The 26340-nt window shown below is 34.5% G+C and overlaps 3 protein-coding genes across 3 annotated transcripts; all 3 read right to left on the reverse strand.

Annotated features, from left to right (window-relative positions):
• Positions 1–606: 606 nt before the first annotated feature.
• On the reverse strand, positions 607–1271 carry LOC132745852 (complement C1q-like protein 4). The gene is made up of 2 exons (XM_060734848.1): positions 1235–1271; positions 607–1010 (listed from the first exon to the last, which is right to left on the reverse strand). The coding sequence occupies exons 1-2, from the start codon at positions 1269–1271 to the stop codon at positions 607–609; spliced, it is 441 nt and encodes a 146-aa protein (XP_060590831.1).
• Positions 1272–1908: 637 nt separating this feature from the next.
• On the reverse strand, positions 1909–8939 carry LOC132745849 (perlucin-like protein). Its single transcript, XM_060734846.1, has 5 exons — positions 8861–8939; positions 6454–6542; positions 6114–6204; positions 2813–3044; positions 1909–1990 (listed from the first exon to the last, which is right to left on the reverse strand). Exons 1-5 carry the CDS (start codon positions 8910–8912, stop codon positions 1969–1971), a joined length of 486 nt encoding a protein of 161 aa, XP_060590829.1. The 5' UTR covers positions 8913–8939; the 3' UTR covers positions 1909–1968.
• Positions 8940–10685: 1746 nt separating this feature from the next.
• On the reverse strand, positions 10686–26139 carry LOC132745854 (perlucin-like protein). Its single transcript, XM_060734852.1, has 6 exons — positions 26067–26139; positions 23935–24022; positions 19726–19814; positions 19361–19451; positions 17603–17834; positions 10686–10770 (listed from the first exon to the last, which is right to left on the reverse strand). Exons 2-6 carry the CDS (start codon positions 23963–23965, stop codon positions 10749–10751), a joined length of 465 nt encoding a protein of 154 aa, XP_060590835.1. The 5' UTR covers positions 23966–24022; positions 26067–26139; the 3' UTR covers positions 10686–10748.
• Positions 26140–26340: the final 201 nt, after the last annotated feature.

Raw genomic sequence — 26340 nt, forward strand, 5'->3', positions numbered from 1 at the left:
ACGTCATGTTGTGATGAAGAGGTCCCCTAAAGGGAATCTTATTTCGACGTTTCATTTGAAACAGCAATGATTTTTTTTTAAAAATCGTCTAAACTCGGCAGGGGAAGGGTAATAAAATTATTATTTTGGTTTTGGAGTGATATATGTGGATATATTACCTGCCAAGATAAAATATCACCCTTGCCTAACGGCTCGGGTGATATAAAATCTTACAGGTAATATATCCACATATATCACTCCAAAACCAAAATAACATATAACGTTACACGTATGTACTGTATATGATAAGAAATTAGTGTTATAAACTAATGGCACCTGAGACATAAATGATTTAATTTTGTTTGACATTCGTTTATAATGTACATATGGAAATTTCATGCCACCTATAAATGATGTACATGTATATAGCATCTTTTGACTTCTATAATTAAGTTTACAATAGAGAAAACGGAATCCCTAAGGCTAAACAAAACTGAAAGCGTTGTAGGCTCAGTTTGATTTCTACATTCCACGCCCCATAGCACCGACTTAAGCAGAAAATAAAGTGTATAAAAATTTGATAACGAATGATGCCTTATACAAATTCATTTATTCGAATTTACATCATTAATAAATTTCTGAAAGAAGGAATCCTGAAAAGAGTGTATAACAGTATCCATGTATTTCCCCAGCATGACTCGTTCTTATCCAAATTTCGGACCCTTGATCCATTTCAAGCACCCACTGATTGCCGGTTGCCTCATATCCCTGATTACCACTGGCGTCGACAAGGAACTTGTTGACAACAGCGCCATCTTTTACAATCTCCAAATATTGTTTATGTCCAGCAACGGACATTGCAGTAGAAGAAAACACATACAACCCTTTATAAGGAGCTGTGAATATTCCAGTGGAGGCATGATATGCACCCGAAGTATTTGTAATGATCCTGTCATAAACAATGGTGTGGTGAATCCCAAGATTTGTTACATCTCGAGTCGAGATACACGCTGTGAATCCTACTGCGGCACCTGAAATATATATACGAGTAGAAACGATCATTACAGCCTTATTTTATACACTTTGGGTAAATCTTCGATTATAATAATAACGCGGAAGCTATAATAACGAAGAAGAAAAACATAATCTTTTTTCTTCTCAAACTTTGTTAATAATGAAGAAAATGACGTGGATGATAAAACAGCTCAATGAAGTGAAAGCGGCCATAATTTTACCATCGGGATTTGAAATTTACCATGAATGACAAATATTTCATCCTTGATGTATTTCATTGGTTGTTAAATGAAGTTCAATACAAATGCTCAGCCCAGATAATCCTAACAATTTTGACACACACACACACACACACACAAACGCACACACACACGCACACACATATTCTCGCACTCGAGCGAAATCTCTCTCACATACGCACCCATGCACACACACGCGCGCATGCACGCATGCACCCACACATGCTCACACATAAACTCACTATCTCTTACTGATCCTAACAATCAGCCCTTTGACTAAATTCTTGAAATACAATATATTTAATTAGAGATAAAAAGATCCAATTTATAATGTAAGTGGTATTAGTAATAAGGAAGATGAAAAAAATGCAATAACAGTAATGACATTGTGATCTGTTAAGAAAGTCCTCACATTTGCACTTTAAACAAAGTGTTCTTGGAAACTGGGCAAAGTTAACCCTTTTAGCTCACGGGATCTCTTCAGAAAGTGTATATGACGACCATTTTTCGTCTTAATATGAATCAGCTCATATACTTTCCTCGCAATAGTGCATTGCAAGTTATGTAAATATACGATAAGATTAACCGGTTCTGCAAACAGTTCAGTTTAAAAACAAGATTTTATTTATTAGTTTTTGCCATCAACAACAACAAAAACAACAAGAGCACGACATAATCATATGAGTTTTTGTTATTTCACTTGTTTGACAGCACATGTATCCAGTTGACGCCACATTTAGCCTACTATTTCTGGTAAGCTGAAAGTAAAATTACATCATAGTTACTGTGGTAAATAAGACAGATTTATTTTAACAGTTTATTAGGCTCTAGTTCATTATCTTAACGTTTGCCCTGCTAGCAACAGTATATTTTCCCATGCTAAAATCAGTCTGCTCATGGTGTACACCGCACATATTTTGAAAATCTCTCTAAAAATTATGAACTTCACAGATGGACAAGTCTAATGAAGATATTTAGCATGATTATGTCACATCTGGTAAGGGAAGTAACTCTTCCTCGACGTTTATCGCTTAAATGAAATGATCTATACTGGCATTTAAAGGAAATAGAACAAGTTAGTACTTAAATACATACATATATATTCGATTGTTCGATTTTGTGAAATATATGTAAGTAAACAAAACGGATAATAAGTTAAACTGATGGGCAATGTTAAATAACATATTTCGTTGTTCATTAAAAATATCAATGACATAGCATTTATTATGTCGATTTAAATGAGTTGACTACAAGTAAATTTATTTTCAAAGCAGCATGCCTCTAGATTTATGCTGATTATCATGGAATTTTGGAAAAAGTACAAAAAAGTAGGATATTGTCAAGTTAACAAAGAAAGAAATTTACTCATGTAGTCCATGCAAATTACCAAAGATGTTATATTTGTAAAATATACAAATATAACATTTACTCCGTTAGTCCCACATTAGAAATATGGTAATACACTGTTCGTTAAATCAGTCATTCATTGCATATGATATGTAAACTATTTATATTTTTACTTTTCTTAAAATTTTAGTACATTTTCCTTAACTTATTTTCCAGTTGCAGCTTTGACTCACCCATCAGGTTTTTCGCATATGAAAGGCAAATTCGAAGCGCTACAATGCCAATCGTTCCATTGTCCATAGTAGTTATTCCCGTTCAATGTAGCACAGTTTTGTTTATGATCATAATTATTGGGCTGATCCGGATGCCAGTTTAAATATCCAGTTTGTGACATGGGAGTTTTTGTCTCCATCCATATCCAGACCCCTTCTTGTTGTATATCACTGAGACCTATCCAGTAGTTTTCTTAAAAATGTGGAAAAAAATTAATTAAACAAAGCAGAGTACGACAGTGTTGCGCATGACTAAGACCTTCGTTTACAGAACTACTGCCTATCCAACGTATACCTTTATGCAGAAACGAAACGCTTTATGGACATTAAATAGCCTTGCTTCTGTGTTGTCCAAACGTTTCCAAACCCCTCCCGAGGCATGCATGTCGCAGAGAAGGCACATAGCAGATTAAGGTCAAGTTATCCTAAGTATCAGGGATGATTGGTTGACCTGCCGTGACTAACTCAGGAGGATGTGGTCCTGCAAAGGGTCGCTGTAATGAGACTATACAATCAAGACAACGCAGTACTTAGCTCTTGGACATAATTATGGATCACCCGTTGCTCAGTACAAGTTTAAAAACATATATAAAATAAAACAAAAACAACGAAAACAAAACACAGAAAAATGTTGTTCAATCATTTGCATGCCACTTTTTACACTTAATAGATAAATTATGTGGTCTTAATATTAATGTCTTCTTATTTATTTAATTAAAATGTCATCAAATCACGCGGAAGGAGTAGTCGGTCACCTACAGTAATTAGTTATTTATAGTTACCTACGAAAACCAGTTAAAATAGCGGGGGCGCGGAGCGAAAACACGCTAATTAGCGGGGGCGCGGGTGAGGTTTAATAAATAAAACTTTGCCCCGCGGGGGCGCAGAGCGAGATTTAGAAATAAAACGGCGGGGCGCCTACGCTTATTAGCGTGTTTCGCCCCTCAACCCCACCAAGCAAACATCCGAAAATTAACAAGTTAAAATGGCGTGAGCGACGGGGCGAAAATACGAATGGACCAAATCAGCCACCACCATTTAGATTAAAACTTATTTTTTGGCATTTTTCTTAATGAATGCCCATGGCGCTTCTGTTTGACCCAGATTTATAAAAATCATTGTCTTAAAAAGTTATCTGGACACCTACTGCTGTGGCTTAATTTGTATAAGTATAACATAACAAATGTTTGAAGTTTAGAAAATGGGCATTTATTAAAACAAATGTTATAAAATATGTTTTAATATCAGTTGCAAATCTAACTATGCATGTTCGTGAAGTTGGCAACCTAACAGCCTGAAGTTGACAGCCTAAAAGCCTAGCAGCCTAGCAGCCTAAAGAAAACTAAGAATAGTACAAACATGAAAAGAGTCGGAAATACATTAGTAGCACTTCTTTAGATCATTGCACGCCTTTTTTCAATATCGTCATTTTTTAAGATGTTGAACTTTATCTTAACATATTTTTTTTTTCATTCTGACGCTTCGAAATTTGTGAAGTTAGCAGCCTAGCAGGATAGTGCAAACATGAAAACCGTCGGAAATGAATCGGTAGCACAAACTTAGATCATTCCACGTCTTATTTCAGTATCGCGATCTTTATTTTTTTTTTAAATATTGAACTTTGTTTTTTTTAGGAGAAACCCGCTGCACGGGATTTTCACTTGCATGCACGAGTCAGTAGATTCGTTTATATTTTATAAAACATTTCAGTGTAATTTTACAGACTTTCATGTCAATAAGAAAAAGATGTTGATTTTTTTCTTGAGTTTTTCTAATCTTTGATATGCCTGGAATTCCGCAAAAATTACGCGAACGTTCCATTGGCGTGCTTAATGCTGGTATCACGATGAATGCTGTCGCTATGAATATTGGATGTTCTACTCGTGTTATTCGACAACTTAGGTAACGTTTTCAAGCAACAGGGCGTACTGAGAAGTTCGACCACGTAGTGGACGCCAGCGCGTCACGACGCATGCCCCAAACCGTTATATTCGGAACACCTCACCTGCACAATCACTTCTAAACTACCACAGCTACTGCTGCTAACACCCCTGATACACATGGCATCCGTATATCTGCCAAACTGTGCGCAATCGGGGGGGGGATGGGCTACATGAACGTCGACCTTACGTTGGTTGTGTTTTGAGGCGACGTCACCGCGTAAATCGTATTAATTAGGCACCAACACAGGCTTATACAACAATGGAATAGCATTCTTTTCTCTGACAAGTCAACGTTTTCCATTCATCGAGCTAATGGCAAGGTTCGGATTTACTGTAGGAGAAATGAACGCAATGCCGGCTGCTGCGTACTTTAACGAGATCGTTTTAAGCGTTTGGTTCTGTTTTGGTCTGGACAGACATTGCATAAGGCTTTCGCACTAATCTCGTCGTTATCAAAGGGAATTTGAATGCCAAACGCTAACGAGATGAAATTTTTGCGAGGCATGTAATCCCACTATTTCAAAATAATGCTAATATCACTCTTTTTCAGCAAAATAATGACACAAACCATACTGCTGGGGAAACTGAACTTTCTCCGAGCGAATTACAATGCATTTATTAATGACTGGCCTGCCAAAAGCCCTGATCTAAATTCCTTTGGGATAATTTAGATCAGCGCGTTAGACGTCGCCCTATTCTAACGTCAAACGCCATTCAGCTAAGTTGAGCCTTAATTTTGGAATGGAACAACATTTCACAATACGCTGATCAGTTCAATGCACCAAAGATGCCATGCAGTCCTTTATGCTGAAAGTGGTCATACCCGATATCAATTTGTGATTTTGTTGAGCGACCCCTTTTGAATTTCACTATGTTTGAATAAACCCTCGGCAATATTTTTATTCACAAACATTCATTCTGATTTTTTATATTTGTGTTTATCTAATATGTCAGTCTTCAGCCCAAAAACAAGGCCATTATGAAAACACTTTATTATAAACATTATAATATTGTGTTGTATTGTATTGTGTTGTGTTGTGTTGTATTGTATTGTATTGTTTTATGTATAGTATGGTATGGTATGGTATGGTATGGTATATGGTATGGTATGGTATCGTTTGGTATGGTATGGTATGGTATCATATGATATGGTATGGTATGGTATGGTATGGTCTAGTATAGTATAGTGTAGTGTAGTGTAGTGTAGTGTAGTGTAGTGTAGTGTAGTGTAGTATATTATAGTATAGTATAGTATAGTATAGTATAGTATAGTATAGTATAGTATAGTATAGTATAGTATAGTATAGTATAGTACTTACTATCAAACCTCATTGCCATTGATGCAAGAAATGTGCCTTCTGCAGCTGATTCAATCTCTACGAATTTACCACCTAAAATGTGACACATTGTCTGAAACAGACAATACAATAACTTTATTTAATAACATTCTTCTTTGACATTCAACAACCATGTAATAGTATACCACAATCGGGACAATATATATATTGTACTGTTCTTTTTATATATGTAATACTTAATTTTAATTTAGGTGGATTGTTACACGATAAAATGGAATAAATTAAGTTAAGAAAGACTTTTAGCTTAGACCGTTCGTCCGAAAACTGGCCGAAAGGCCCGAAAAATTGCGATTGAGCATACCATAGCGGTTGGCCAATCCTCGTGGTCCTGGCTGAAGAAATAACAGGAATTTTCATTCCGCATCCATCCGCTTGGACAAGTAGATGCATCTAGAAAATAAATGAAAATAATTATCCTTCTATATTGATTTCATACATCACAAATCTACTTGGCATGAAATATACAGAGCTTTAGAAGTTAGAGTGAAGGTATTTTGTTATGGACATATTACTTGTCTGACAGTTTCTTTTGAAAGCCGTTGTTAAATTTATGTTTGTTATTTACTAGAAATAATTAGTTTGTCTTCTTAATTTAAAGGAACATTAATCCTTATAAATCAGTACATTTTTTCTTCTAAAAAAAAGGAGAAGCATGCGATGGTTCAGAACATGGACGATTATCACCGGGGGGGGGGAAGAAACACTGACTGTGAAATAATTTGTCACCAAATAAGCAAAATATTGAAAAAGAGGTATTTTGACTTCGGTTTTTACACCCCATACAACTCCAAAAGAAATAAAAATGGTTCATTTTATGTGCTCAATGAAAAACATCAGGGAAACTATATCAGTATTGAACACACACACACGCGCGCGCACACATACACACACGCACGCACAAACACATGCGCGCACAAACATGTTTTTGAGAAATAAATGTAATTCCATTTTCGGGCTTAATGGGTATTAATAGTTTATGTTTGTAGTAACAATATTACTTGTACATTTAATTTACTTCATTTTATCGACGGGGCGTAAGTAGTATATCGCCCTTTTTATGTTCTAACGCCATTCAAAGAAGAACGTCATCGCGCACCTGCTGACCTGGAATTTAAGTTGGTTCCAATATTGAAGAATGATTAGTAGGGCGTAATTGCATCGAGTTCAAAAGGAAAAGGGCGTAATTACACCGGTCCCAAATGTTGTAAGAGCCTAAGTAGAAGTTAGGCCCTTTTGAGATTTTGATACGTTAGTTCAAACAGATAGTCACACTTACGCACATTAGGACTTCATGTCACGAGTCAGGGACATACCTTGACACATTTTAAGGATTTGCATTGTAGATAAGGGGCTCCATGGTCTCTTCCCTGGGGAAAAAGTGCAATTCTTTATCTGATAAGAATCATTTGAGTTATCGTTTATGAATTGGCAATTAGTTTGAATCAAAGTTTTATTACTTTGCATACGACTGAAAAACTGACACAAAATGTGTATCACTGGAAACCAAATGAAAAGATTAAAGAAGTAGTAATTTTGCATTCAAACAGGCGCTTTGCATGTTTCGTAATATTTAGGCCTCTAGTTGTACCTGTCTATAATCAGGAGGGTGTGGAAGGAATGTCTTCTCCCATAGACCGAGAAACTTCCAAAAAAGGAAGCAACGATATTGCATTAAATTGTCTTTATAAACATTCAAAAAACAATCATGTTAAAAATGTATATTCTTCTCCGATAGTTTTTTTTCAATTTCCCGAAAGTTGTAAAAATGCATCTACGCCGTTATAGCACTAGACAGCCGATATCAAGTAATCGGAAACTATCGTTAAGTTAAAAATTTTTGGAGGCTGATTTGTGCCATTCGTGTTTTCGCCCCGCGACCCCGCCAAGAGAAAGGTCTAAAATTAACAAGTAAAAGTGTCGGGTGGCGCGCATCGAAAACACGCTAGTTAGCGAGAGCGCGGGGCGAAGTTAAATAATAAAACTTTGCCCCACGGGGGCGCGGAGCGAGATTTAAGAAATAAATAAAACTTCGCCGCGCGCCCTCGCTAAATAGCGTGTTTTCATTCCGCGACCCCTCCAAGCGAAAAGTCGATAATAAACAAGTTTAAATGGCGGGGACGCGGAGCGAAAACAGGCTAATCAGCGGGGCACTAATTAGCGTGTTTTCGCTTCGCCGTTTTATTTCTTAAATCTCGCCCCGTGCCCCCGCGGGGCGAAGTTTTATTTATAATCGCTAATTAGCGTGTTTTCGTTCCGCGCCCCCGCCATTTTAAGTTGTTATTGGCGGGGTCGCGGGACAAAAACACGAATTGCACAAATAAGCCACCATAAAAATCGCATGCGCGGAACCAGACATCGGTTACAGGTGAAATCAATTGCGGAGAGAGATGAGGACACCTGACATTTAAGTCCGTGATTATATGAAAGAGGCTTGCATTTTGATCTTTTTAATATTTCAGATATGCCACCGTCTTGTCATATGTTACTAAATTATATCTATGGTATGAGTTGATATATAAGATACAAGTATACAGGTACTAATAATATTATATATGTTTTGTATATTTTGCTGATTTTTATTATTCAATATTACTTTACGATTCACCGATTACTATGCGTATGAGACAGTTCACAAGCATTTTTAACTTTGTTACAAATATTTATTCCCGTGCACTGTTTGTAATTAAAAGAAATTAAAACAGACTTACGTAAGCACAAGGATAAAGAACATAAAATCAAGCAGAAATAAATTTTCGACATATCTGAAGCGGTAGTCAATTTACACTGAACATTATCTGCTCTGTTCTTATCAATTTATTCATATTGTCTCAATGTCCCATTTTGCCGTGACGATGACAAAGCTTACGTATTACATGAATGAAATTTTTAAAATCCGCATGTTGCATAGTTATTCTTTTAGATTTCTAGTTTCCTCTCACTTTCTTTGGTGTATTTAGAAAAAGATATGTTAATTGTTTATATGCCTTTATGTTTTCACATTCATTTTCATTCCTGATCTGTTGATTGTATATGTAAATAGTTGCAGTAATCTGTCTCATTTTGTTAAAGCCTGTTAAGATGGCGGGGACCGATGCAATATCACAATATGAAGAGCATATATATCAACGATCAAACTTTCAAACTCAATACTCATATGCTGGCGGCAACTTATTCTGTCACTCCCATCTGATCGTGTCTGCACTATTAACTTTTCAGTCAATGCTTATTTTTTTAGCTCGACTTTTTGGAGAATAAGGAGACCTATTCTAGTCCCAAAGCGTGCTACCTCAAACATTTTCAAATTTCATTGACTCCAGGCTTTGAAACGTGCACACCTGTTCACCATCATGTCCCCAAAATGTACATAGGAGGCGGAAACTCTATCATGCATTTTGACAGAATTATGCCATTTTTCAACTTAGAATTATGTTAAAGGTTACTATTAAGCATTTTTGACAATATAATGCCTTTTTTGGTCAATATGTCATCTGCCTGCTAATATCACATCATATTCAATGGGTCACTAATCAATATATTGTGAACTTAATGAAATTATTATTATTCAATATGCAAGACACTCATAAACATGTCGTGTACATTATTTGTATATACATGTATATGAATGATATCTTCCTGCTCATAAATTCTTACATTATCAAAGCTCTTGTTTTACTATCAAGCACAGAAAATAATCCAGCACGATGTCCTACTGACAGCTCTTGTTTGAGGTTAGTGCTAAAAATTATAGATGATTTAGGCGGTCTAGATTGAAAGATGGACAAATCAATTTAAGATATTTGGCGTGGTAAGGGTTAATAATATTAGAGATATTACCAAGGCAATGGCTTGAGTTGTTGGCGGACGAGTTGGACAGAGACTTTTGATTTCCGTTATTGTTTTAAAAGACAAGTCACTTGTTATATATCACACACACTCACACACACACATGGTCGCACTCGAGCGCACTCTCTCACATACGCACGCATGCACACACACGCGCGCAGGCACGCATGCACCCACACATGCTTACACACAAACTCACTATCTCTTACTGATCCTAACAATCCGCCCTTTGACAAATTCTTGAAATACAATATATTTAATTAGAGATAAAAAGATCCAATTTATAATGTAAGTGGTATTAGTAATAAGGAAGATGAAAAAATATGCAAAAACAGTAGGCCTAATGACATTGTGATCTGTTAAGAAAGTCCTCACATTTGCACTTTAAACAAAGTGTTCTTGAAAACTGGGCAAAGTTAACCCTTTAAGCTCACGGAATCTCTTCAGAAAGTGTATATGACGACCATTTTTCGTCTTAATATGAATCAGCTCATATACTTTCCCCGCAACAGTGCATTGCAAGTTATGTAAATATACGATAAGATTAACCGGTTCTACAAACAGTTCAGTTTAAAAGCAAGATTTTATATGTCCGGTGATTATACTTTGAAAGAATTGAAAATAATCAAATAATTATCATTATGCAGAGATGTTTCTGCCATCAACAACAAAAACAACAAAGGCACGACATAATCACATGAGTTTTTTTTATTCCACTTGTTTGACAGTACATGCATCCAGTTGACGCCATATTTAGCCCACTATTCCTTGGAAGCTGAAAGTAAAATTATATCATAGGTACTGTGGTAAATAAGGCAAATTTATTTTAATTGTTTATTAGGATCTAGTTCATTATCTTAACTCTTGTCCTGCATGCAAAAGTTATTTTTCCCATGCTAAAATCAGTCTGCTCATGGTGTACACCGCACATATTTTGAAAATCTCTCTAAAAATGATGAACTTCACAGATGGACAAGTCTCAATTATTATGTCGATTTTAATAAGTTGACATATTTCTTTCTACAAGTAAATTTATTTTAAAAGCAGCATGCCTTCAGATTTATGCTCATTTTCATGGAATTTTGGAAAAAGTACAAAAAGTAAGATATTGTCAAGTTAACAAAGAAAGAAATTTTACACATTTAGTCCACGCAAATTACCAAATATGTTATATTTGTAAAATATACAAATATAACATATAGTTCCACATTAGAAATATGGTAATACACTGTTCGTTAAACCAGTCATTCATTTCATATAATATGTAAACTATTTATATTTTTACTTTTCTTAAAAATTTAGTACATTGTTCAATGTAGCACAGTTTTGTTTATGATCATAATTATTGGGCTGATCCGGATGCCAGTTTGAATATCCAGTTTGTGACATGGGAGTCTTCGTCTCCATCCATATCCAGACCCCTTCTTGTTGTATATCACTGAGACCTATCCATTAGTTTTCTTAAGAAATGAGGAAAAAAATTTAATTAAACAAAGCAGAGTACGACAGTGTTACGCATGACTAAAACCTTCGTTTACAGAACTAGTGCCAGTCCAATTCACCATGCGTAAAGCTTCAAGCAGAAACGCGTTATGGACATTTTAGACTTGTCCTTGCGTTGTTCTCAAAATTCTCCAAATCCCACCAGAGGCGTGCACGTCGCAGAGAAGGCTCATGGCAGTTCAAGGTCAAGCCATCCTAAGGTCCAGGGATGATTGGTTGACGTGCCTTGACTAACTCGGAAGGGTGTGGTCCTGCAAAGGGTCGTTGCTATAAAACACGGATACATTTAAATATTGTCGAACTTCATTATCACCAACGAACGAAGAATAGATCTTAGGCATAGCGGCATGAAATAGATGTCCCCGATGCCGCTACGATCAGCGGACCGGCAAGGACGCAGTATGTCTCGGACATATGGTTCATTCCGGTGCTGAATGCATGTATAGATAAATAAAAAAAACAGGGTTATTGGTAATTATTAATTAGTAAGCCACGAAAACCAGAAACTACGGTGGCTAATTTGGTACACGTTGCGTTGTCGATAGCAACAACACAACCTATATCGTTATCGCCTTTTCGTCTTGTCGCTAGCAAAGCACGCCAAACGGCGCATTTTTGTGCGGCGCGTTGTCAAGATGTCGCCTTGTCGCTTGGCTTATATGTATACAAATAGCCAATCCTTCGATTTTAGCCGAGCGACAATGTTACAACCCGACAACACGTCGCACGACAATTCACCGTTTGTCGTGCATCGTTAGCGACAAGACGACAGTGCGACTACGCGCCCTTTGGCGCTTAAATATCGTGCTGTCGCTAGCGATAACGCGACACATAAAAGTTTTTTAAATCAGCCACCATACCCAACCGCTGTAATATGACTAAAATATGCTAAATTGGCGTAAAAAAACAACAACCAACCAAACAACCTATACACCATGGTTTAGATCATATACTATGAAAGCCAATCTACAAATTACTTTATATTTAATAATATTTTATTGAAATTAAGGTAAAACAATCTAAAAAATGCCGTAGAGACAGCTTTATATTTTATAAGTGTTAACACATGTATTCCTTTTCAGAAAGTCTTTTAAATGACGTCACTGCTTTAAAAATTGCAAATTGTCAAGAAATCGTGACATATGGTCGCACTGAAGCTAACTCCACCTGAGTTTTTCATATTTCATTTCATTTCCTTGTTACGTTAGCAGCTTTATCACTACAGTAGCGGTACTTCAAAGAAAGAAAAAGAAAATCAGGCTAAGAAAAGACATATTAACGTTGCGTATTTGTGGACACCGAAATATTAAGTGTAAGATAGCCAGTCCATCTGCACGTCAGTACCTCAATTCTAACTCTATCCTTTATTGAACCATCATGTTGAATTATTCTGATATGAGATTGACCTTCAGTTGACCTTTATCGTCAATGTCAAATGATTTAAATTTACTTTAATTGTAATAACTGTGTTATTTTTCTGTGGCTTTGGTTCATTGTTGGACAAACCAACGCTTCTGACAAAACTGACAATGGTGATTAGTTCAAATTTGACCTTGACCTTTGAATGACCCAGGACACAAGGTCAAATATGAAAATTGAATTATAAGTTGTTCAAGACAGTTCTAGGAGTATTTCTAGGAGTATTATTTACTACAATATGCTTTCCTCAATGTGTTTGACCTTAGAGATTAAGAAAATGTCGAGCGTGGTCCCCGCCTGTTGGTGGCTTTTGTTTAGTTTATTACACATTGTCATAGATGTAATAAGTATTGATCAGATTTTGTTTTTGACTAAATAAAGATTTCTCACTTCCAAGATACACTCATTAAAAGAACAACAAAGACAGGACATATTCAAGGTTTTTTTCCCACCTGTTTACAGTTTATGTATTCAATTGACGCCAGATTTAGCCTACTATTTCTTGAAAGCTGAAAGTAAAATATCAAAGTAAGTGTGGTATATAAGACAGGTTTATTTTAAACTGTCTATTAGGCACTAATTCATTATCTTTACTCTTGTCCTGTTAGAAACTATATATTTTCCCATGCGGCCAGTGCAGACCAAGATCAGCCGGCACATGGTGTACATTGCACATGTTTTGAAAATTTCCATTAAAAGTGAACAATTTCATCTAGATTGATGGATGGAGAAGTCCAATTAAGATATTTAGCTTGGTTGATAAGGGTTACAATGCCACTCAAATCAGTTATCCGAATGTTTTCGTGGCCGTCGCCATCCCGAAACTTTAATGATCATTTCTTAATTGATTGTCTTCATACTTTGACACAATAACCCATTTTACAAAACCAAAAAGTATTTGACCTAGATTCATATTGTTGGTCAGCATGTTTAATTGTGCACCTAGTGATTGACTTATGTATTTATTCATTATTTCAATTTATTTGTAGAGTTATTGTCATTGACCTAGTTAAAATTTGCAATTTTCGACTTTTATCGTGTATAGTCCAAAAGTATTTGACCTAGGTCATAAAACTTCACAGAAATGTCAGTAAGCATGTGTAGTTGTGCACCTGGAGGTTTGCTTGTAGATTTATTCAGTATTTGTAGAGCTATTGTCCTTGACTTCTTAGTAAACATTTGCAATTTTCAACTTCTGTTGCGTGTACCCCCAGAAAATTGACAATTTCATTCATTGAAACTTTACAGAAATGCTTGTTTACATGTGTACTTATGCACCTAGGTGTTTGCTTGTATATTTAATCAGAATTTATTCGTAGAGTTATTGCATTGAAATAGTGAAAACTGTTTCCAAAATTGTTATGTGCACCCTTAAAGTGATTGAGTTAAAAACAATTACAGAGATGTGATCACATGTGAAGCTGAACACTTTGCGTTTTGCATTGTTTTTAAGCCCACCTGTCACAGGGGGGGGGGGGGGTCATTGGTTTTTCTCATATGGGAATATTTCATATAAAAGCCCGTAGGTAAAAATTGGCCCCACCCCGGGGGTCATTGTTTTTCATTAAATGTATATAGTAAAATCTTACAAAACTTCTTTTAAAATATCCAAAGATCTGGAGCTTATATATTTAGCATGAAACATCTTCTAATAAGGATCTACAGTTTGTAGATTAAAAGTTTGTTAAAATTAAAGCCCTCGGGTCCAATTGGTCCCACCCGGGGGTGGAGGGGGTAATTGATTTTCATTTTATGTGTATAGTGAAAACTTTAAAAATCTTCTTTTATAAACCCCAAATAGCTAGAACTCCGATATCTAGCATGAAACATTTTCTAGTGAGTGTCTACCAAGTTTGTTCAAATAAAAGCCCTTGGATCAAATTGGCCCCGCCCCGGGGGTTAATGATATTCTTTATATGCATATATTAAAACATATGTTTTTACACATGCACTATTTCAGATACAAGTATGAACATTGTGATATCAGTTTAAGATGTAGATTTTAGATCTGCTTTTGTTTATAGTTTACAATATTACTTGCTTCTTGTCATGGAGAGTTTTTTTTATACAGGTGAGCGATTTCAGAGCTATCATGACCCTCTTGTTTCAGTTTTTTAGAGTTATTGTCCTTAATTTAGTATAAATTTTAATTTTCAACTTTAGTACTTGGCGTAGAGTCATAAATCGCAGGAATGTTAAATATTTGCAATTTTAACTTGTGTTTGGTGTAGCCCAAAAACTATTTATCCTAGAGTCAAAAAAGTGAAAAGAAGATAGTGTGTAGTGGCACCCGTGTCCTATAGACTCATTTCTAGTTTATGAACGGAATGTCTTCATACTTGTACAAAGTCATCCTTTGTACTACACCTATAAGTAGACCAAATTGATTATGACCGCCACTCATCATTGACCTTGAACTTGAAGGTTACATTAATGAACCTTTTATAACTTTATGTTTGCTATATTGGCTAGAATGTGGTTATTTTATGTGTAGATTCTCTTTATACTTGGCCACAATGATCCTTTGGACAAAACCTTTGAGTAGACTAAATTCATCATGACCTTCAGTAATTAAATGTTTTGAATTAATGAATGTTGCTTTATTGTTAGCTGAACTGAGCTGGTTCAGGGTGGATGTCTGTCGTCCGTTCACATTTAGTTTGTTAACACTTTAGTTGTCACATCTTTTGCCTCAATTGTCACAAATTGGTCAGAATCTATGTCCAAGTAATTGCTAGATTGAATCCGACCATGGGTCATCTTGAATGGGAAATAAGGTCACCGCAGCCAAAAAACAGAAATATCTTGTTAACACTCTATAGGCTACTGTTTCGATTCAAATTACCTAGAAATATGTCAGAAAGTATGATGATTTATAGCGGGTCAAAAAACAAGGTCACACAGCCAAGATATGGAAAAAACTTTGTAAACTATTTCAATTTATATACTTAAAAATTGTTCATGAAGATTGCTAAGATGATTTTTATTTAAAATTCAAATATGGGTCATCGGTAGATAAAAACAAGGTCACACAGCCCAAATTTGTAAAAACCTTGTTAACACTCTAGAGGAAACATATTCTGAAAAATCAAAACAGAGGTTTTGTAGAAGATTTCTAATTAATGATAATAATATGGGTCACCTAGAGTAAAAAAAGAAGGACACACCTCAAATATGAAATATAAAACCTTGCTATCACTCTAGAGATAACATTTTCAGCCTTTATATCCTGGAAATTTGTCAGAAAGGGTGTTTTGATCGTTTAAGCTCTTTTACGAATATGGGTCACCTGGGGTAAAAAAACAAGGTCACACAGTCCAAATATGAAAAAAACACATCTTAACACTCTAAAGGCTACTGTTTTGTCCAAATATCCTCCAGATTGGTTGGAAAGTTTTCAGTTCAAGTTTAAATATGGGTTCCCTTTTGGTTTTGAAATAGGTCACACAGCCCAAATATGAAAAAACTTTTTCTCAGAACTGTAGTGATTACATTTTCAGCCAAAATATCCTTGAAATAGCAAGAAATGTTGTTTAGATGATTATAAGCTAAAGGTTGAGTATAGTTCACCTTGGCCCAAATGTTAACAACCTAGAGGAAATATTTTTATTTTAAGATTAACATTATTCATGGTATCTGATTTTCATTCATAGTTAACAATTTTAATTGTTCCTTGTCATTGAGAGCCTTAATAATTGGGTGAGCGATATAAGGACAATCATAGCCCTCTTGTTCCAATACTTAGCTAAAGCTTTGTTTTTATGAATGGATTGTCTTTATACTTGAGCGACATTGATTTAAAGAAAGATCAAACTCAATTTGACCTTGACCTTTAATAACCTTAATCTTGAAGATCATATTGTAATTTCACATTTTTCCATTTCTGGAATTGGCTATAACTTTGTAATTAATGAATGAATTGTCAAAAATAATTCTAAGGACAAGACCGTAAAAGAAGATTTAATTGCACTAGACCTTAAAGAAATATTGACACTTAAAATTATCTTTTTTTGCTGTAATTTATCAAATCTTTATTATTTATTTATGAATTTGATTTAGACTTAGACACAAAAAAATCTGATGACAAAAACTTGTATGTTGAACAATTCAAATATGACCACATTTATTTGACTGACCGTCAATGTTAAATTATTGAAATTTGTTTAAATTATCTTAACTTTGAAATTTACTTACAGGTATGAAAAATATTTGGATAAAAGATCACATGTGACAAAAACGACAAGTTGAATTATTCTGATATGACCTTGACCTTTACTTGACATTGACTGTCAATATCAAATTATCGAAGTTTGCTTAAATTGTCAAAACATTGTTATTTATGGATTCAATTCATTTTTGGACAAAACTGACATGATGATGAATTCAAATGTGACACTGACCTTTGAATGACATCGATCGTTAAGGTCAGATATGAAATTTTAATATTCTTTTACAAAAAAAACCTTGTAGGAGTACTCTTTCTTATAAATTCTTCCTCTAATGTGTTTGACCTAAGAAATAAGAAAAAAATCGAGTATTGGCTCTTGATAAAAAAGAACATCAATCATCAAATTGAAATTGACGCCATGGGCATTTGCATTCAAATCTGCATTTTTTCCAAACAAATGTCGATTTAGTTAGTTGACAGGTGATTTATTTCTTTAAATGATTTTTTTGAAACTTACCCATCAGGTTTTTCGCATATGTAAGGCAAATTAGGTTCGCTACATTGCCAATCGTTCCAAAGACCATTCTCGTTATGTCCATTCAATGTAGCACAGTTTTGATTTTGACCACTATTATTGGGCTGACCCGGATGCCAGTTTGAATATCCAGTTTGTGACATGGGAGTCGTCGTCTCCATCCATACCCAGACCCCTTCTTCTTGTATATCACTAAGAGCTATCCAGTAATTTTCTTTAAACATGTGAAAAAAAAATTAAGCAAAAAGCGTACTCCAGCGTCACACATGATTAGGACCTACTTTTACAGAACGAACTACTGCCAACCTAATTCAATCATGCATATAGCTTCAAGCAGAAACGCGTCATGGTGCTATTGCATTGTTCAGACTTCTCCAAATCCGTCCCGAGGCGGGCACTCCGCAGATAAAGGTAAAATAGTCCTAAGTATCATGGGTGGTTAGTTTAGCTGCTGAGAATAACTCGGGAGGGTGTGGTCCTGCAAAGGGACTTTGTTATGAAACACGGATACCTTGGAAGTACATGTACTGTCAAATTTTATAACCAACAACGAACGAAAAATGGGACTTCCCCGATGCCGCTTCGATCAGCAACCATCAAGGACATAGTAGGCCTCGGACATATGGTTCATTTCGGTGCTGAATTCATGTATAAATAAATAAAAAGAACTTGCAGGCTAGATAGTAATAATTATCTAGTTATCCACTAAATCCAGTAAGATGGACTGACTGCCTTGATATGACAAAAATATGCTAATATAAGCGTAAATTATACCAACCAAGTCACCTATAAACTATGTACGAATTACGTAATGTTAATAACATTTTATTAAAATAAAGGTCAAACAATCTAAAAGAAAATGCCGTACAACCAACTTCATATTTTATGACGTGAGAATATTCCTTTTCCGAAAGTTTTTTTTTATGACGTTTGGCAAAATCAAAAATCATGACATATGGCTACACTGTAGCTAATATTACCACCGTGTTCACATTTCCTGTCATACACTTTCTTATAGCAGCTTAGTTATTACATTTTCGGTTCTTTAAAGAAAGTGAATGATAATGAAACATTTGACCAAGGCGCAGTACGTAGTGTAAATCAGACTGAAAACAATTTTTATGGGGAAAACAACACATGACACGATGCGTTTTGTGGATATCGAATCATTAAGTGACAGATATCAAGCCCATCTGACCTTAAGTACTTTAATTATGTCTATCCTTTATTGACCCATCCATGCATGCAATGTAATGTCAAACGTTAGGTTATTATTACCTTCAGGGCCAGAGAAAAAATGTTTACATCTCTACTGCTACATGAACAAAATAGTGATACTAGCCTTGTTTATCTGTTAGGCTAATAAATATTTTACAACGTTTACAATTAACGTAACTAAAAATTTCCTTTCTCTGTTTTGTACTTTGTTAAAGACCCATTGTTGGGGCGTCCGTGACCAAGTGGTAAAGGGTGTTGACTTCATACCACTTGTCCGTCACCGCTGTTGGTTCGAATCCCACCAGTGACTTTGGATTCTTTCATGTGAAGAAGCTATTCAGCTAGCTTACAGACCCTCGAATATACTACTCAGGTGCCCGTTTGTGCCTGATTAAATTAATTTATATCACGAATTTTTTTTTATATAACCTCTTTCTTTGAAATGTGTTTGTTTGTTCGTTTTCTCTTCTTAATTTTACTTCGCTGAGATAAAGAAATGAAAATATGTGCGTAGATACTTACTATCAAACCTCGTTGCCATTGATGCAAGAAAAGCTTGTTCTGCAGATGATTCAATCTCTACTAGTTTACCACTTAAAATGTGACACATTGTCTGAAACGGACAATACAATGACTTTATTACAGACGTTCTTATCTTACTTTTTACTGACCACATTTAAAAGTAAAATATATAAGCAATGTACTGTTCCTTTATATATATAACACTTTACTACTTAATTTAGGTGGACTTTTACATGGAACAAATTAATTAAATCCCAACATTTAAAATACTATTTTTTAAGCTTAGACCGTTCTGTGTATTTAAACTATTCGAGATTCTTTTGCAAAGTTTTCTGGAAGGGCAGAAAAGTTGCGATTGAGCATACCATAGCGTTTGGCCAATCCTCCTGGTCGTGACTAAAGTGATAACAGGAATTATCATGCCGCATCCATCCGCTTGGACAAGTAGATGCATCTAGTAAATAAATGAATATAATTATCTTTCTATATATTTAGATCATACCTGACAAGTCTACTTGGCATGAAAAAATACAGAACTTTTGAGGTAAGAGTAAAGTTATATTGGTTTAAACAAAACATTTAACGTGTGAACAATATTTACAAAATACATTTTGGGATTGGACAGAAAGCTATAAAGCTAGCTCTCCCTTTTATAGCAATTTACATTTAGTTCAAGGTATTACAATGCACAATGGTTACTTGAAATTAATTTCAAGAAGTTTTCATAATAATCAAGTATTTTACAATGTAACATATGTAAGAGTAAACAGTAATAAAAAAAATAGAGCAAAATAAATGAAAAATGAAGCAAACTGCAGAAGATGACAAAGCTTAGAATTGAACCAAAAGAAGCACAATAATATCTTATTTGATTGCTTTTAAGTTTGCATATAAGCAGATACTAGTACGCAAAATAGATATACCACTGAATATTAAAGGGAAAAGGGTATAAGAGAAAGGAAAAGAAAATGGGATTGACAATGATGAAAGCATTCGAAGAAAACTAGTTAAGAAATGCATTAATCTCGTATCTGTTTCAATATGTTGAATATGTTGAATTTTGATTTTAAGATTGATAAATTAGAGATCAAAAGGTAAGAATGCTATTATATAGAAGGATTGCACAATTGGGAATAGCCTTATTACTTTAAGGTAAAGATTAAGTATATTAAGGGCATTGCTAAACGGATTTATTACCCGCATTAAGGAGAGGTCGATAATTTCTTTTCCAAATAAATCGCAGAAAGTGAACTGCAGTTTTAGTAACGTTTATTTGTTGGAAAAAAGTAATTCTTGCGCCCCGCAAAAAAAATGGACGTTATTTTTTGTTGAAGGCCGTTATTATCTAGCGGCTTTATGTTAAATTTGTTCGAGCTCCCTTTTTTAATAATTTGCTACAATTTAAAAAAAAATTCTCTTCTATTTTAAATCGGTTTTTTGAAAAATTGGCAATGACCCTTTAAAGATTTTTCCCGTGGTTAGAATTTTTTAAATTTTAAAAACTTTTTTCTATTTCCGTCGAGTTAATTTTGGTTTAAATATGTGTGGACCGTCTTATCTGGCGAAAGTATTACCCAAGTTTTGTGAAAAAATGTACGTCTGTTTTTGCTTGCATAAAAAATGGGGGTAGATTGCTTTGTTTTTTTTTTGTTTTCAATGTGATTCTTCTTTTTGGGGTAAAATTTACCAACCTTTTTTTTAGGAAAATTTTAAAAACCTTTTTGCGATATGTGTTTTATGATAGTTGAAGGAGTGGCAGGATCTTTGACAACAATGAAGGGGTGCGTATAGTCGGCGAAGAGTCCATCGACATCTGGCATTGAAGCTTTGCACGCTTGTTCACCATATTGGTATTGATGTCGGTAACAATATCGTTAATATAAACCAGAAACAGCGAGGGTCAAAGAATTGAGTCAATTGACCCTTTCGGCACATCAGTGGTAATAAAGTGTAGAGAAGATCTACAACCAGGTAGAACAACTCTTTGTGTTCTGTCCTTAAGATAAGAGAAAAACCAAGAGGAAAGACGACCAGATATATCGATGCAATTTGATTCAACAGTCCTTTGTGCCATTTATTATTGTTGTAACCATATGGAATATTCAATTCAAATGAGATGGGTATTTTACATGAATATATCGATTTGCACGAGTTTTTGTAAGCTATATAATTTCATAATAGATTGAACACGTCTCGTATTTATTTCCGTGCAATGTTTATTATTAAAAGAAATTGAAACAGACTTACGTAATCGCCAGGATAAAGAACATAAAATCAACAAGAAATAAATGTTCCACATATTTTAAGCGGTAGTTAATGTACATTGAACATTATCTTCTTTGTTCTTATCAATTTTTAATTTTGTCACTGTGCCCCATATTGCCGTGACTATGACAACAATAAAGTATTACATGTGTGAAAAATTTACAAAAATGTTCCACAACAAATGACAAAAATCTGGATAAAGTGTGATCTCTGGGATGTATAAATATCAACAAAATTACAAAAAAGTTGACTAGGTTTGATTGAGTCTGTAAATGAGGGATATTGAAACCGCACTTTATAAAAATTAATATTGCCACAGTGTGTATGTTTTAAACAAGACATGCGTAAAGTAATTACTTATATTCTTAAAAACTGGTTTCCTCTCACTTTCTTTGATGTATTTGGAAAAAAGATATGTAAAGTTTTTATATGAATTCATATTTTCACATACATAACAATTCATAGTGGTCCGTTGTTCTTTTATGTTAATGGTTGCAGTAAACTCATATATCTTTAAAGCTAGTTAAGATGCATGGAAACCCACGCTGTAATTTCATATATGTATTTGAACAGTATATACTCGTATATCAACTTTAACGGCATGCTCGTAGGCACTTAATTCTAAGCCTGTCGGCGGCAACAAATTCTGTTAGTGCGATCAGTGCAGACCCAGATTAGCCGGGAGACCAGTGTCTGACTCATCTGAACGTATCTGCACTGTTTACCTTTCTGTCAGTGCTTATTTCTTATCTCGTCTATTCGAAAAATAAGGAGCTCTATCCTAGTACCCGAGCATTGGCGTTGGCGTAACTATTTATATTAAAGTCTGCGTACCACCTCAAATATTTTCAAAGTCCATTAACATCTGGCTTTGAAACTTTTCACAATTGTTCATCATCATGACCCTAACCTGTAGACAAGAAGAGGTAAACTCAATCGAATTATATAGCCCTTTTTCAACTTTAGAAATTTATTTGTTAAAAATTGTGTACCATACCAAGTATATTTTCGAATTCCATTGACCTCTGGCTTTAAATTGTGTACACTTGTTCAACCTGTACACAGAAGGAGGTAACCTCTATCAAGCATTATGAACAATATTCTGCCTCTTTTTTTTGGTCAATATGTCATCTGCCAATGAATATCACATCATGTATTTCAATGGCTTACTGGTCAATAATAATTGGACATTTAGGAATTTAATAAAATTTTTTGTCAATATCCAAGACACTCTATAACCATGTCATGTACATTTATTTGTATATTTTTATAAATTATGTTTTCTGGCTTATTAATTCTTACATTATCAAAGCTCTTGTTTAACTATTTCAAGCACGGAAAAATAATCCCAGCACGATGTCCCTACTGACAGCTCTTGTTTTTTGTTTAAAAAATTATAGATGATTTTTAGTCGGTCTAGAATGAAAGATGGACAATAATTTTTAATAAATATTTGGCGTGGTAAGGGTTAATAGGTATTAGAGATATTTACCATGGAATGGCTTTGAGTTGTTGGCGAACAAGTTGAGACTTTTGTTTTTCCGTTATTGTTTTAAAAAGACAAGTCACTTGTTTAATATCACTCACAACACCTAACGCATGCGCAACGCAACGCAGTGCGCGGCGCGGCGCACACACACACACCAACGGCACAGCACCCATACACACACCACACACACACACACACCACACACACACCGCAACACGCACGCACGCACGCACACACGCACGCACGCACACAATGAGTGCTAAGATCAACAAGGAAGAGCCACGTCCATAAATACAACCCACGATAAAAACGACAACACAGTATCAGTGATTTTAAAGAAAATATGTTCTTTTAACCACGTACGATTTTTGATCAATTAATAATTATTCTTTGTGTAATTAGTAAACTATGAAATGTTTAAAGAGGTTAATCTTGCAACATTAATCGGTGTTTACTCCTAAAGTGGTTTTTGGTACTGGTTGTTCCAAAGGGGGGTTTCCCCCGTTTCTCCTTTAAAAGTATTGCTTTTCGTTTTTAGATTCCGGTTGGTTTTTTTTTGTTGACATTTGGAATTGGTTACTGGTAAGAATTCTTGACCCCCCACCCACTTTACCCCTCCCCCCTCAATTAGGTTTAATAGATGGAGCATTCCCGGGTTAGTAATCCCCCCAGATCGTATGGAACCTATATGAAAGGGGCAATTTTTTCCCCTGACAATTTTTACACTGGCATTGTTTTTTAATGGGTAATTGTCTTTACAGTTTTCTCTCTGAATTTTTTTTTAATTCTTATTACATGTATTATCTAACACGAATTTTACCTTGGTTGAGTGAACGCTGATGATCACTCATATTTCTTGGAATATTGTTCTCCGACTTACATCTGGTATTTTCTTCAGTCTGTAAATTCTGTAAAATGTTAGATACAATACATATAGAAGTAATGGATTTTTTTTTAAAGAACATCCGAAATTCAAAATATATCAGACTCAGTTTTAATCATAATTGGATCCAATCTTATCAATTTAGCCTCGTTTTTAAAATATCTATATGAAATCCATATTGTAGTCAATTTAGTCTAGTTGCTATTTTCCGAGTCCTTTAAATCCAAATCAAATCCATATTGCATTTACGCTGAAATATTCTGTAAAAATGTTAAATAATTTGCGGTGTGCAATAAAGAGGTCATAATAAAATGTTGAATACAATACTGAGTTCTATTGGACGAAACACAGCCGCAAAAATTCTATATTGGGGGCAAAAAAGCTAAATATTGGAAAATTTTTGTATGGTCCCAAAAAATTTCCCGTATTGTATTAAAAATGTATATGAAAATAAAATGCCGTAATTTTAAAAAGTAAAAAATAACCCTTTTTGTCTTTCACCCTGGATTATTTATATTAATCTTTTTTATTTTTTTTTACATCGCAAAAACAAATTTGTATGGCAACCTCCCCGTTTCTGTTGGAAGGGGAAAGCGGTTTCCCTTTCCAAACAAATTTTTTTCAGCAATTTAAAAGGGGGACCTTTTAGTAGAACTATTGACGTTCCGTAAGCAAATAAAGAATCCAAAGTCTCCCGTCGAGATTTTTGCGCCCAAAAACGGTGAGTGAAAAGGTGGTTTAAAAAGTCAACCACCCTTTAAACCCCTTCCCGGGCCCTGAAAGCCCTCTAAAAATTATTGGGGTCAAATTTTTTTATCAAATTTTTATTAAATTTAAATTACGTGTTCCAAAACTATATTATCAATATTGTATTCCATCTAAACCCGGTTTTTAAATTTTTTTGGTACAAAAGAAATGCATATCAAAGGTTTTTTAATCGAAAATAAATCGGCTGCTATAGTTAATTATTCTTTTTATCTTTTTATTAAACACATTTTTAAAACTCTTATTTCATCTTAATTTATCAAACGTCTTTTTCACTTTTGTTTGGGGTTTCCGGGAACTTAGAATTTTTAAAGCCCTGTAGTACCCCTTAGTTATTCTGGGGGAAAATCTTTTTTTTATATTTTATTAAAAATGTTTATTATTGTAAAAATGTGACTGATGGGCCTTTTAAGTGGCCCCAAAATTTTAAAAAAAAAAGTTAAAAAATGTTTTAATGTAAACAAAGTTAAATCAAAATTTTTTTTAAAAAAGGAAAAATTAAGAAAAAAAAATTAAAAAAAAAAAAAAAAACGCGCCAAATTTAAAAAGACCCATGATAGATAATGGTAATTAAAAGGTCTTATTTCTTGGGTTTTATTGGTTAAAACTTATTCTAATGGACTAGTTCACCAAATTCCCAAAATATATGGACGAAGTGGCCCTCTAAACAAATTTTTTACATGTATTGTCTAGTAAATTTTGCTCAAAAATAATTTTAACCTCCCTTAAAAATTTTTTTTTAACCCAAAAGCTGTCATAGATTGTGTGACTTGGTCGTTTAAAAATATCCCCGTAAGGAGTTTTAAAATCTTTCCCAAAGTAAAATTTCCCCATAAAAAAGTTTCCCTGCGTATGGGTTCCCTTTTCCCTGTAAGGGCCCTTGGGGGAAAAGAGTTAATGACAAAAAAACCAAAAAATAACGTTTAAAAAGAAAATTTGAAACGAAACTTTCAGAACATATGACTTTTACATAGAATGAACAGTGTGGTTTTGACTCGTGCACAGTTGAGAACCGGCTTGTCCAGTACGGTTTCTCAAGCCGTGTACCTGTTCAAATGCATTACCATTTTGTCCAACTAAAATGATAAATAACTTGTAAATATTCTTAAAATATTGTTAAAAGATAGAAAAAAGCGCCATTCTCAAGTGCGTATGGTCTTGCCCGTGTAAGGTCTTGGATAAAAGCAGTTAATGACAAAAACATCAAAATAACGTTAAAGAAGAGCATTGAAACGAAACTTTCATACGTTTATGATGGTTAAAGTTATTTCTGTTGTTTATCCAAAATGGCGAAGTCAATTTACCTGTATTTGTTGTTTTGCTGTGTCCAGTTCATTCTTTAGGCTCTTAATTGTATTTTCTGTAGCAGCAAATCGGGCCACCCCGAGCGGGCAAATTCCCGTTTAATGCACGAGAGAAAGGGGCCCAAATTTTACACTTTTTAAAATTTTAAAAATTGAAAAGAGAAGGAAAAACTTCATTTTGAATGAATATGTAACATTATCTAAAATCTAGATATATATATATATCTTCAATTATCTCAACAAGGAAAAAGACCTGATTGGATGTATACCATAT

Source organism: Ruditapes philippinarum, unplaced genomic scaffold, assembly GCF_026571515.1.
Source record: "Ruditapes philippinarum isolate M1 unplaced genomic scaffold, ASM2657151v2 ctg445_1_1_1_1, whole genome shotgun sequence".
Classification (NCBI taxonomy): domain Eukaryota; kingdom Metazoa; phylum Mollusca; class Bivalvia; order Venerida; family Veneridae; genus Ruditapes; species Ruditapes philippinarum.

What these genes read in the sequence shown, in the direction of transcription:
- LOC132745854 (XM_060734852.1), bottom strand. Translation starts at nt 23,965, where the DNA reads ATGAGTGATCATCAGCGTTCACTCAACCAAG. An exon ending in TCAGCGTTCACTCAACCAAG is followed by an intron (nt 19,815 to 23,934) that starts GTAAAATTCGTG and finishes TTTATTTACTAG; the next exon opens with ATGCATCTACTTGTCCAAGC. An exon ending in AATGGCAACGAGGTTTGATA is followed by an intron (nt 17,835 to 19,360) that starts GTAAGTATCTAC and finishes ACATGTTTAAAG; the next exon opens with AAAATTACTGGATAGCTCTT.
- LOC132745852 (XM_060734848.1), bottom strand. Translation starts at nt 1,271, where the DNA reads ATGAAATACATCAAGGATGAAATATTTGTCATTCATG. An exon ending in TGAAATATTTGTCATTCATG is followed by an intron (nt 1,011 to 1,234) that starts GTAAATTTCAAA and finishes TATATATTTCAG; the next exon opens with GTGCCGCAGTAGGATTCACA.
- LOC132745849 (XM_060734846.1), bottom strand. Translation starts at nt 8,912, where the DNA reads ATGTCGAAAATTTATTTCTGCTTGATTTTATGTTCTTTATCCTTGTGC. An exon ending in TTCTTTATCCTTGTGCTTAC is followed by an intron (nt 6,543 to 8,860) that starts GTAAGTCTGTTT and finishes TTTATTTTCTAG; the next exon opens with ATGCATCTACTTGTCCAAGC. An exon ending in ATATGCGAAAAACCTGATGG is followed by an intron (nt 1,991 to 2,812) that starts GTGAGTCAAAGC and finishes TTTTACTTTCAG; the next exon opens with CTTACCAGAAATAGTAGGCT.